This window comes from Eschrichtius robustus, chromosome 12, assembly GCF_028021215.1.
Source record: "Eschrichtius robustus isolate mEscRob2 chromosome 12, mEscRob2.pri, whole genome shotgun sequence".
Classification (NCBI taxonomy): Eukaryota; Metazoa; Chordata; class Mammalia; order Artiodactyla; family Eschrichtiidae; genus Eschrichtius; species Eschrichtius robustus.
The window spans coordinates 45,937,939-45,951,179 of record NC_090835.1 but is presented as its reverse complement, the minus strand read 5'-3'; the positions used below and the strand labels follow the sequence as shown (position 1 = coordinate 45,951,179).

At 41.8% G+C, this 13,241-nt stretch overlaps 1 protein-coding gene across 4 annotated transcripts in view; it reads left to right on the top strand.

Moving 5' to 3' along the window:
- Nucleotides 1-13,241, top strand: part of ULK4 (unc-51 like kinase 4) — a 540,948-nt gene that overhangs the window by 76,724 nt on the left and 450,983 nt on the right. For all 4 annotated transcript variants that reach the window (XM_068558236.1, XM_068558233.1, XM_068558235.1 and 1 more), the window contains one exon: nucleotides 12,786-12,893. In XM_068558236.1, coding sequence (XP_068414337.1) covers nucleotides 12,786-12,893 — 108 coding nt within the window. The remainder of the gene's footprint in view (nucleotides 1-12,785; nucleotides 12,894-13,241) is intronic.

Sequence of the window (13,241 nt, the reverse complement as noted above, 5' to 3'; positions counted from 1 at the left end):
AGAGGGGAGGGCAAGACTTATTCCAAAATCTGGGGCATCTGTGCTGTGATTCTGCTACAGGGGCTTGCCACGGGCTTTCTATAGCATCCCTTTCTGCCACAGTCAGTTCTGACAGCGATATGTCTGCTGGGTCTGGCAGACAAGCTTGGACCTGCTGCAGAACTCCTTCTTGGGCCCCTCTCAAAACTGGCAGCCTTATCAGTGATCACTAAATGGTTGGAGCGTCTAAAATCCAGATGGGCTCACTAATCATTGGACCTCCTAATCTTGGTGGGTAGTGCCAGGTGTAGCAAATTCTGTCTCACTTTAGAAGGAATGTAATCACATGCTCCAAGACCACTGGATTCCTAGGAACTTCACCAATGTTAATAGACCGTGAACTTTTGGCAGGATTTATCTCCTGCCCTCTGGCATGCAAGTTAGGACGCTGCTCACCAGGTCCAGTTAGCAGAATATCATCGGTGTAATGGAATAGCATGTTGTCCCGCAGAGTGTCAAGATGATCAGGGTCCCTCTGGACTGTATTATGACAGAGTGGGAGACTTGATATAGGGGCAATGCAGCAAGTAGAAACAACTTCTGATTTTTTTTTTTTTTTTTTTTTTTTTTTTTACTGATTGGAATAGAAAAGAAAGCATACCAAGTGCCAGGGGCTGTATTGATTTGCTTCTGTAAAGATGCCATATCTGAAATTGCAGCTACAATCAGCATCGTCATCTGATTAGATTTGCAAAAGCTGTAGTCATTCTCCATGACCCAAGTGGCTTCTGCACTGTCCTAACAGGAAGTTAAATGGGCATGTGGTAGAAATCACTGCCCCGACACCTCTCAAGACTTTAATGGCACTGATCCCTAATCGTTGATCTCCATGGATATGATTTGCTTTTGGTTTACTGTCATCAGGTGGGCAGGCAGGGTAGGTGTTCTAGTTCTAGTTGCTGCCACTTTGGTCCTTCCTACTCTAAATAGGGATCTGTTGTGGGAATCCTGCTAATTAGTATCTTTTTTCACTGTATGTTCTAGGGCTAGGAAAATAACCAGGGCTAGGTGTGTGGGCCCACCGGACAGATGTGAGATGGATTTGGTTAAGACTCCACGCAGCCCCTGGCCTTAATAAGCTCCTCCTCTGACTCCTGGAGTATAGTGGCACCTTAGGGCTTCAGAGATCAACCCTCGTTCAGAGCCAGTATCTAATAAGTTCAGAGAGTCTGAGCATTTCCCTTTCCCCAGTGCTCAGTCATGGTAAATGGCTGAGGACCCTCTGGGGAAGCAGAGTGCTGGGACAGATTCACAGCACTTACGTGTGGCCAATTTGTAGGCGTCTCTTTCAAGGGGACTTCAGCTTAGTCCAGGAGCTCTGGGTCTGTGAACCAGCTTGGGCGTGGGATCTGGATAAGAGGCTGTGAGTCCTTGTTACAGGGCTTTTTGTTAGGTCTCTGCCCGAATAGACCCAGACATTTTCTTACTATATGTCAAGTATCACCTTTGTAGGCTGATTTGATGGTCAGTTTACCACTGCCTCAGATTCTAATGGGTCAGAATACTCTGATCACCAAATTGCCCTGTGACTCACTGTGGCACTTGTGCAGTTAAGTGCTGCCATTGGTCTCTGCTATCCCTATATTCCTTTGCTCCCTCTGTGATCAGAGAACCCAATTCCATCGTCAGTGTGTCTTCCCACTGTCATTTCTGACCTATAAAGGATCCCGCTGCAGAGCTGCTCAGAGACGCTGGTGCCCCCCCTCACCAAGGCATGTTTCTTAGGCCCTCCCGGGAGGGGTGGTTTAGGGGGATGGCTGGGCAGATTGCACTTTGCAGAACCATTCCAATGTTTCCAGTTCCCTGAGCTTTCAGACTCTGTCCTCTGTAGCAGTGGTTCTCAACTTTAGTGGCTCATAAGAATTCCCGGGGGGCTTTAAAAATTCTCATGTCCAGGCTGTACCCAGACCAGTTAAACCAGAATCTCTGGGGGTGGATGCAGATAGCTGTAGTTTTTAAAGCTTCACAGGTGATTCGGATGTGCAGACACTGGAGTCCCACAGTAGTGATTCTCAGTGTGGTTGAGGCCATCAGCATTAGCATCTCTTGGCAGCTCGTTAGAGTTGCACATTCTTAGTGCCCGCCCCAGGCTCACTGCATGAGAAGCTCTGAGGGCAGGGCCCAGCATTCTGTGTTTTTACAGATTCTTCAGTGATTCCGTTGCATACTAAAATTTGAGAACCAGTGCTCTGCAGTATGCTGGTGAAATCCTAGCGTTTTGACCTCATTAATTAAAGGCCATCATTAAGGCCACATTTCAGTTGGTCAAACTAGGAAACTCCCAGGTGTTTGAACCTCTGGCCTCCAAGGTGAGAGGCATTGTGACTGTGAGCTGCAGACCTGCTTTTTTTTTTTAAATTAATTTATTTTGTTTATTTTTGGCTGCGTTGGGTCTTTGTTGCTGAGCATGAGCTTTCTCTAGTTGCACTGAGAGGGGGCTACTCTTCGTTGTGGTGCGCGGGCTTCTCATTGCGGTGGCTTCTCTTGTTGTGGAGCACGGGCTCTAGGCGCGCGGGCTTCAGTAGTTGTGGCACATGGGCTCAGTAGTTGTGGCGCACAGGCTCTAGAGTGCAGCCTCGGTAGTTGCGGCGCACGGGCTTAGTTGCCCCTCGGCATGTGGGATCTTTCCGGACCAGGGCTCGAACCCCTGTCCCCTGCATTAGCAGGTGGATCCTTAACCACTGTGCCACCAGGGAAGCCCTGCAGACCTGCTTTGTTTTGATTCTCAGGGAAGATTTTTTTTTTTTTCCCCCACCGCTTCATTCAGTACCAAGGTCTTGAGGTTCCTTACTGCCCTCTCTTGCAGGCTGGTTCACTTCTTATTCGTACATCCTTGGGGTACCAACTTAATGTGAATGGTTTCGTATGTGATAGCACACCATGGGTAAGCCTTAGAGTTTGTGTCTTGTTCCATTTCAAAAGGTCATTTCAAGGTCACAAAGATTCACCCACATGCCTGCAGGGTTAAAGTGTCTTGAATGCTTACCTATTTCTTTTATTTCTTGTTTTCTCTCTGTTTGAATATTTTTTAAGTTTCTGTCTTTGAGATTTCCTTAATTTCTTGCCAGTTCAGCTATGCATTTTATAAAGGTATTTAAAAATATTTTATCTGGCATTTTACAATTACTTTCCATGGGAGGAATCTTTAGGATATTTTGTCTGCCATCTGCCAGAAATGGACAAAAGAATTTTAATGATTAATCAGGTTTTGAACTACAGATTTATTACAGATTTATTGCAGTTTGACATTGAATTTCTTAACCTGTATGGCAAGATTTATCAGTATACTTCTCATTCACAGCTTTTCTGGTGATTGGTGCTTTGCGACACTGGTGTCAGTTCCATGATATAAATGTTGATGGCAGATCTTAGCTGCCACACAAATGATCTTCTTCTACCCTAAGATATGGGTGCAGTAGTTTACTGACTTGTTTTGTCAGTGATTATTTTAAAATGGGAAAACTTCATCATTCCTATGTATAATTAGAGTGGTCTCTGTGAATTGGATGATTAGCGTTCTGTCTCAGTCAGGATATGACTAGCTAATGATATGGTAATGGAGACCATCAAAATCTCAGAGGCTTAAAATTCTCTTGCTGCAGGCGTAGGTGGCTCTGAGGGCAGCTGACCTCAGCATTCCAGGCTGCTTCCAGCTCATGTGGCATCTCCATTCAGCAGGATGCTTTCATGTTTCCTGGGGCAGGGGAATAGAGTAGGGAAAATTGCACGTAGGTGTACATACATCATTTCTACCCAGCCAATTGGTCAGAACTACTCACATGGCCCCACCCAACTCCAGCGGAGCTGGGAAGTATTTTTGTGTGTCCAGGAAGGGAGGGGAACTGGACAGCGCAGGTACTGTTCACCGCTTTTGCAGGTTGACTCTGCCTAACTTAAGCATAAAGGGTATTTATTAGGGGAAATGAGCAAGGTCAGAGACTCCAAGAGGAGGTCTGGAACAGTCAGGACCTGGGAGCTCCAGAGGGCCTTTGGAGCAGGACCCTCTTGGAGTCTTGCTTGGGACCATTGCTAGAAGGAATGAGTGAACTTCAGCTGTTCCTTTATTCTCTGTCACTCTACTCAAGGTTCAGATTTCTGAGCAAGAGCCTTGGATGTGGGAGGAAAGATGTTTCTGAAGGGAGCCAGGAGCCCTTGCAGGTTCCATGTTTGGAGGGCTTCCCACACAGTGCCTGCTTTGTCATCCCACAGACCAAGCACAGTACAGGAGAGGTATTTCTTCAAAAGGAAGTTGGGTGATGTTAGGAAGAGGGTTTGGGTGACTGTTGACCAAAAAAATGACACATTCTTTTGCAGTTGAAATTTGTTGACATCTAATTAAAAAAAAATAAATCCAGGAACTTGATAAAGTTTGAGTACCTACTGCTTCCAAACTTTTTCTACGGCTGTAAAAGACTGAGAAATCTACTATGCATTTTATTTGCTTTTCCTAACAGTTCATAATCTTTAAGAGAAAAAAATCCACCAGTTACAGGTTGTTTGTTTACATTTAGGCCTTGACAGGGAAGTGACAAGATAGCAGTCCTTACTTCTTCTCCCTGATTATTTACTTTTAGGAGTTCGATGTCAGTTTGAACGTAGTTACCCAATTAACATGCAGAGAATTAGGGATTAAAGTTACATCCATAGACGCTATTTTTTTTTAAACATCTTTATTGGAGTATAATTGCTTTACAATGTTGTGTTAGTTTCTGCTGTATAACAAAGAGAATCAGCTATATGTATACATATATCCCCATATCCCCTCCCTCTTGCGTCTCCCTCCCACCCTCCCTATCCCACCCCTCTAGGTGGTCGCAAAGCACTGAGCTGATCTCCCTGTGCTGTGCAGCTGCTTCCCACTAGCTATCTATTTTACATCTGGTAGTGTAGATATGCCAATGCTACTCTCTCACTTTGTCACAGCTTACCCTTCCCCCTCCCCGTGTCCTCAAGTCCATTCTCTACGTCTGCGTCTTTATTCCTGTCCTGCCCCTGGGTTCGTCAGAACCATTTTTTTTTTTTTAGATTCCGTATATATGTGTTAGCATACGGTATTTGTTTTTCTCTTTCTGACTTACTTCACTCTGTATGACAGACTCTAGGTCCATCACCCTCACTACAAATAATTCAATTTCGTTTCTTTTTATGGCTGAGTAATATTCCGTTGTATATATGTGCCACATCTTCTTTATCCATTCATCTGTCGATGGACACTTAGGTTGCTTCCATGTCCCGGCTATTGTAAATAGTGCTGCAATGAACATTGTGGTGCATGACTCTTTTTGAATTATGGTTTTCTCAGGGTATATGCCCAGTAGTGGGATTGCTGGGTCATATGGTAGTTCTATTTTTAGTTTTTTAAGGAACCTCCATACTGTTCTCCATAGTGGCTGTATCCATTTACATTCCCACCAACAGTGGAAGAGGGTTCCCTTTTCTCCACACCCTCTCCAGCATTTATTGTCTGTAGATTTTTTGATGATGGCCATTCTGACTGGTGTGAGGTGATACCTCATTGTAGTTTTGATTTGCATTTCTATAAGATTAGTGATGTTGAGCATCTTTTCATGTGTTTGTTGGCAATCTGTATGTCTTCTTTGGAGAAATGTCTATTTAGGTCTTCTGCCCATTTTTGGATTGGGTTGTTTTTTTTTTTTGATATTGAGCTGCATGAGCTGCTTGTATATTTTGGAGATTAATCCTTTGTCAGCTGCTTTGTTTGCAAATATTTTCTCCCATTCTGAGGGTTGTCTTTTCGTATAGACGCTAATGTTAAAACTTTGATATCCAGACATCACCAAGGAGAACTTCTTACAGTGTTGCCACATTGCAACAACATTTTTAGTTATTAGATACAGAACTTTTTTTCTCTTCAAACAGGTTTACCATCTTTCTGTTCCTGCCTCTTCAGCCTTCTCTTAATCTGTCTAGTGTGTTTTCTCTCTCTCTCACTTTTTAAACCAACAGTTGTGAAAATGAGAACTTGAAGTTTCAAGTCTACAGATCTGAAATGCAATACCCAAAGAAATCTAAGATGTAATAAAATAAAATTGAAGAAAGAATTATGGGGCTCTTCTTTTATGTGCCCAAGCTGCGTTTGGGACATTGAAAATGGTGTTCTGAGAACGAAAAGGGCTGGGCAAAGTGATATCAATTGGAATTCTCTGTTCATTTGAGATTGTGGAATGCCTCTTACTTCAGGAATTAGGGAGGAATACTGAATAGTATCTAATTTAAAAGACTATGTTGTTGTGATGGCTGCTGCTGTATCTCCCTTTGGGAATAGTTGTATAGGGTTTCAAAAATGTCCCTTTGGCCTAATAAAACACTGGGTCTGGAGTTTAATTCAGTTTCTATTTGTAGCTGTTAATTGTATACCCGTTAACGTGGACATTTAAAAACTATAATTTGAGAGTCAAGAGCAAGCAAACTCTTTCTGCAAGTTCAGAATATTAGTTTTATAACTGCAGAACTTCTTACTTCATCATCTTCCTGTCTTTCTGCCTAAGAGGCTGAGTCCAGGGTATGTGAGGTTGATGCACATTTGACCTTTTAATGTCAATCTGATGATTTCAGATAAAGCCAAAAGAGGCCTGGCTTCACTTTGTCAAAGTTGTTGTAAAATGGGTTTTGATTTCAAAATAGTTTAGGAAATAGCATTACAATCTTCAATTATTATTAGAAATAAACAAGCAACCCATCATGCCCGTGGTTGCAGAAGGTTAGTTTCTATTAGGGTAATAGAACCAGTGATGGTGTAGATATGCCTCAAAGCATAATGATACTAGAAATAAGAGTCCCCCCACCAACCCTCTCATTTTCCTTAGGTTTTCCAAAAACGCACACAATAGTAGCATAATGCTTGAATATCCCATTTTTTATCTCCTTTAGTTTCAATGTTAGAAGGCCAGGCAAATTTTTTTTTTTATAAATTTATTTTTGGTTGCGCTGGGTCTTTGTTGCTACGCAAGGGCTTTCTCTAGTTGCAGAGAGCGGGGGCTACTCTTCGTTGCGGTGCGTGGGCTTCTCGTTGCGGTGGCTTCTCTTGTTGTGGAGCACAGGCTTCAGTAGTTGTGGCACGCGGGCTCAGTAGTTGTGGCTCACAGGCTTAGTTGCTCCTCAGCATGTGGGATCTTCCCGGACCAGGGCTCAAACCCATGTCCCCTGCATTGGCAGGTGGATTTTTAACCACTGTGCCACCAGGGAAGTCCCAAGGCCAGGCAAATTTTTACAGACTATAGGACAAACATGCATAAGAACAATATCCATGTATTACTTGGATTTCTGAGTTGGAAGAAGAATTAGACAATCTCGTTTACCTTTTTCTGTTTAGTATAGGCATATTTGAATGTCATACTTAGGTCAATAAAAACTTAATTTTCTGCTTGGTATTTGTCATTTATGTGGTTTGTTTGTTTATTAATTAGTCTCACAGTTTTCCTTTTTAATATTAATATTTCTTTAAATTTTTATAGAATAAGTGGAAAATCTATACAAATAACATTGCAGGGAAACATTATTTGTTGTGTATTGTTTAGTGGTATCCAAAGTTAATTTTTGCAAGTGAGATGTCATGGTGCTGTGGCATTACTGGCATAGATTATATGATGTTTGTCAATTTACAAGACACCGAGCTCCAAAGCAATTTCTTTTATGCTGGAGGCAGTTCAGTTTTATCTCTTTAAGGGTCTGCAGCATTAAAATGTTTTTGATTTCCTGTGATGCTTACTGATACAAAATGCCAGTGGATGATAAAATGGAGAAAGGCTATATGTCCCTGCTATGAATTTTGTGAAGCAGAAAGTTGGATCTGGATTTTGAATTTAGTATGAGGTTGACTTGAAAAGAATTAAACCTTTTAGTTTGAGATAATTGTAGATTCACATGCAGTTTTAAGAAATAGTACAGAGAGACACTGGATATACTTCATCCCGTTTTCCCCGACGGTGACATCTTGGAGAACTATTGTGCAATATCACAACCAGAATATTGACGCTGAGATAGTTAATGAAGAGAACAGTTTCATCCCCACAAGGATCACCCTTATTGCCCTTTATAACCACACCCTCTTCCCTCTGTCTCATGCCCCTCCTTCCAACCCCTGGCGACCACTAATCTATTCTCCATTTCTGTACTTCTGTCATTTTGAGGATGTATGAATGGAACTGTATGGTCTGTAACCTTTCAGAGTTGGCTTTTTTTCACTTAATGTAATTCTCTGGCTATTCATCCTGGTTGTTGCACGTGTTACCAGTTTGTTACTTTTTTTTTTTTATGATTTTTTTTTTGATGTAGACCATTTTTTAAGTCTTTACTGAACCTGTTACAACATTGCTTCTGTTTTATGTCATGGCCCTCTGGCTGCGAGGCATGTGGGACCCCAGCTCCCCAACCAGGGATTGAACCCGCACCCCCTGCATTGGTAGGCGAAGTCCCAACCACTAGACTGCCAGGGAAGTCCCAACAGTTTGTTACTTTTTATTGCTTAATAGTATTCCTTAGTATGGCTGTACCACGGTTTATTTAACCATTTACCTGATGAAAGATACCTAGATCATTTCCAGTTTGGTTAGTTCCAAATGAAGCTGTTGTAAAATTGATGTACAGATTCTTGTGTGGATGGAAGTCTTCATTTCTCTGGGATAAATGCTGATGAGTTTCTGGGTTCTCTGGTAGCTGCATGTTTAGTTCATTTGTTTTTTTAGAGCAACTGCCAAACTGTTTTCCAGCCTGCCTGTACCATTTCACACCCCCGCCAGGAATGGTATGAGTGATCCAGTTTCTCCCCATCCTCAGCAGCAGGTGGTGTTGTCACTCTTTTATTTTTGCGATTCTGATAGGTGTGTGGTGATATCTCATTGTGGTTTTAATCTGCATTTCCCTAATAGCCAATGATGTTGAACATCTTTTCATGTGCTTATCTGCCAGTTGTATAGCTTCTTTGGTACAACGTCTCTGTGCTTTTGGTATCAAATCTACTCTTTACCTAGATTCTGAAGACTTTATCTTATTTTTTTACTACTAGTTTTCTGTTTTACATTTAAATCCATGATCCATTTTGAGTTGATATTTTGTATAAAGTGTCAGATGACTTAGGTTGAGGTTTCCTTTTTGTTTTTCCTGTGGAGAGCCAGTTGCTCCAGCAACATTTCTTGAAAAGATTGACTTCCCTCTGTTGTATTGCCTTTGCACCTTTGTCAAAAATCAGTGGGCCATACTTGTATGGAACTAGTTCTGGATTCTCTGTTCTGGTCCATTGATCTGAGTGCCTGTTTCTCTGACGATACCACACGGTCTTGATTACTGTAGCTGTATAATAAGTCTTGAAATCAGGTGGAACAGTTTCAACCACTTTATTCTCCTTTTTCAAAATTGTTTTGGCTCTTCTGATACTTCTGCTTTCCACATGAATTGTAGGATAATCTTATTGATATCTACAAAAAAAATCTTGCTAGGATTTTGATAGGAATTTCAATAAACCAAGCTCTCAGTTTGGGGGAAATTGACATCTTTACCGTGAGTCTTACTATATATGAACATAGTATATCTCCTTTTTGTATTTATAAACTGTATTTATGAGATGGTCATTCAGGAGTGGCCACAAGAGGAGAGAGAGGAGAGGCTCAGGAAAATAAAGTTTATTATGTTTACAGGTCTTAGAGGCAGGCATGGCATACAGGGCCATATGGAAAAACACCAAGGTGGTCAGGAGGCAGAAAAGGGGAGTGCTTAAGCCATAGCCTTTATTGGGGTTTCCACGGCAAAGGCGAGGCAGGATAAACACCTTAGAATTGGCTAGTCTGAATAATTTCAGCAGGTTTTGGGCTATAGGAAGAGTCTCTCGTTGTGTGGTACCTGACCCTGGGATGATGAAGGCAGAAGAATATTGCCTCCTGAGGTATAAGGGCCAGATAGAGGAGGTATGGCTCTGGATTGGCGAGTTTGCATATTCAAGATATGCTCTCCTGGGCCTTTGCTACCTGTAAGAACTGGCTGGCCCTGGGAGGGTAGGGTCATTCTCTCCCCAGCCAGAAAGGTTTTTTTAAGATGTCAAAACATCATATTGTACAGAAAATAAAATACACACACACACACAAATACATCTCTTCATTTATTTAGCTAGTCTTTGATTTTTTTTTAAAAACAACATTGTTTATATTTATATTATACATAACTTATCAGTCTAGTAGTGTCATCATTTTACCCATTCAAGTGAAGTATAGAAAACTTACCTCCCTTTTCAACATTTAACCTCCCTCATTTTTATATAGTTGTCTTAAATATATCCTCTAAATCCATTTAGAACCAAATCAAGCATTTTCCTAACATTTGCTTCAACCATCTAACATAATTTAGAAAACTTAATAGGAGGCGGAAAGCCTATTGTATTTACCTGTATTTTTGCCTACCATGTTTTTGCTTCCTTCCTGATTTTCCAAGCTTCTTTTTTTTTTTTTTTTTTTAAATCATTTCCTTTCTCTTTAGAATACTTCCTTTATCCGTTCTTTTATGATAGGTATGCTGGTGACAAATAGCTGTTTTTGTAGGTAAAAAGAAAAGGCTGAACATTGTTAATTTCAGATGGACTCAAGGTAATACTAGTGGATGATCAGTACGGGTTGAAAGAAAAGGAAGACTGTGTGTAGAAGTGACCTGCAAGGGCTAATGTGATGTATATGATTCCTTTTTCCTCCTCAACCACTTTATATGGGGGATTCACTGTGTGTAAGGCAGTGGGTGGTGGGAGTTACACAAGGTGGTATCCGTGTACAGGGGAATACTACTCAGCAACGAAAAAGAATGAACTATGTATAAACATAACAACGTGGAAGAATCTCAAATGCATCATGCTAAGTGAAAGAAGCCAGACAAATAAGAATACATAGTATATGATTCCATTAACGTAAACTCTTGCCAACTAATGACAGAAAGTAAATCAGTGGGAGGAGGGAAAGGTAGTGAAATGGAGGGATTACCAAGGGAACTTGAGGAAACACTTGGGGGTGTTGCTGTCTTGATTGTGGTGGTGATTTCACTGGGACGTGCGTATGTCAAACATATCTAATTGTACACTTTAAATATACGCAGATCTGGAAATTCCCTGGCGGTCCAGTGGTTAGCAGTCGGCACTTTCACTGCCGTGCTCCTGGGTTCAGTCCCCGGTCAGGGAACTAAGATCCTGCAAGCCTCACGGATGGCCAAAAAAAAAAAAACAACAACAATGCAGCACATTGTAGGTCAGTTGTAACTCAATAAAGCTGTTCAGAAAAACCCACATCAACAAGTGTTCCTCCCGTGCATGACTGTTGTGCAGCTTCCTGATGTGCAACTCCAACTTGTCCACACTCTTGTTTTACAGTACGGGACCAGTGATTACATGCTGGGATGTTGTAGTATCGTCAAATTGCTCTGAAAGTTTTTAAGTGCTCAGTTTCAGTTTTTAAACTTTTTAAGTTTTAAAAAAATTTATTTTATTTTTTGTTTATTTATTTTTGGCTGTGTTGGGTCTTCATTGCTGCGCACGGGTTTTTTTCTCTAGTTGTGGTGAGCGGGGGCTACTGTTCGTTGCGGTGTGCGGGCTTCTCATTGCTGTGGCTTCTCTTGTTGCGGAGCACGGGCTCTAGGTGCGTGGCCTTCAGTAGTTGTGGCACGTGGGCTCAGTAGTTGTGGCACGTGGGCTCAGTAGTTGTGGCTCGCGGGCTCAGTAGTTGTGGCTCGCAGGCTCTAGAGCGCAGGCTCAGTAGTTGTGGCTCACGGGCTTAGTTGCTCCGCGGCATGTGGGATCTTCCCGGACCAGTGCTCGAACCCGTGTCCCCTGCATTGGCAGGCAGATTCTCAACCACTGCGCCACCAGGGAAGCCTTAATTAATTTTTAAAGTGAGATATAATTGACATATCACATTGTATTAGTTTTAGTTGTACGACCTAATGTTTTGATATATGTTCAATTTAAAAACATATCTTGTCACAGTAAGCAATCATCTTGTTTGTGCACCATGTTTTCAGTTGCATGCACTGTTTCGGAGCAGTGCTTCCACACTATTTATATACAATTTTTTCCCATCTCATTCTATATGTATCATTCTGAAATCATTATACCCTACTTCATGGTCACAGTATCATTTGATTAGCCTGTGTTCTGGGGTATACATTCTGGCATGGAGTACATGGGATTTTCTCAGCATGAGTCCTAGGAAATTAACCAGATCTGATAAAACATGCTGCCAGATTTCAAAGTGGATTATACTGGAATGTTGGTATAATGTTGCCCCACTTGTATTTTTGAAGGAATCATTTAAAAGTTTCATGCAGTGTAAGAATTTTTCAAACTGGGGTGCGCTGGAGCATCCTAGGGACCTGGCATGGGGAAATCTGTGTTCAGATTCTGGCTTCCCAGTGGGCTGGATGGCATGGGGGCAAGCGGCTGCAACTCTCTCAGCCTAGGTTTTCTGGCTTTTAAGGTAGAGCAACGGTTGCCTCACAGAAGATGGGCGATATAGTGAAAATGCTTGGTAACTGATAAGTGCTGTAAGTCGGTAACTTTATTTCACTGGGTGTATTTGTATCTTCGTCTGGGAGAGTTACTATTTTTTTCCTTCGGGAATAAGGCCCGTATATTGAAAATAATTTGGAAACCAGTTCTTAAAAATGCAAGATGAATTTTGTAGAGTGTCTTGCCTGTTGCATATAGGCTAAAGAACCAAGAGATGCACATGAAATAATATACTTTTTCCCTCTCGTTTCAGGCAGTTACTCTCTTAACTGAATTAATTAGGGAAAACTTCAGGAACAGCAAATTAAAACAGTGCCTTTTACCAACCCTGGGGGAGCTGATCTATCTTATAGCCACCCAGGTAAGACTGTCTGTTTAACTCTGTTGTTCTTTGATGTGTTCTGACGTATCATGGCTGATAAGTGTTAATACCAAAGTTTTTTGATTTTGCCCCTTTGAGCACACCTAAGGAATTTAGGAAAATTTTTACCTCTGGAGGAGAGAGGCTCTCAGTGTCTTTCTGACTCTTCTTCTATCTCTCCTTGTCTGTCTTCCCTCTCCCCCAGTGCCTCTTTTTCTTTAAAGTGTAGGAGATTCTCAGGCTGTATTTTGAAACCAGTGGACCAGAGTCCCCAAAGTACTCCCTAGGTTGCTGCCATCTTTGACTCCTTCATGCGAGAGGATCCTGTGGGTTCTCCCAGTGTAAAAG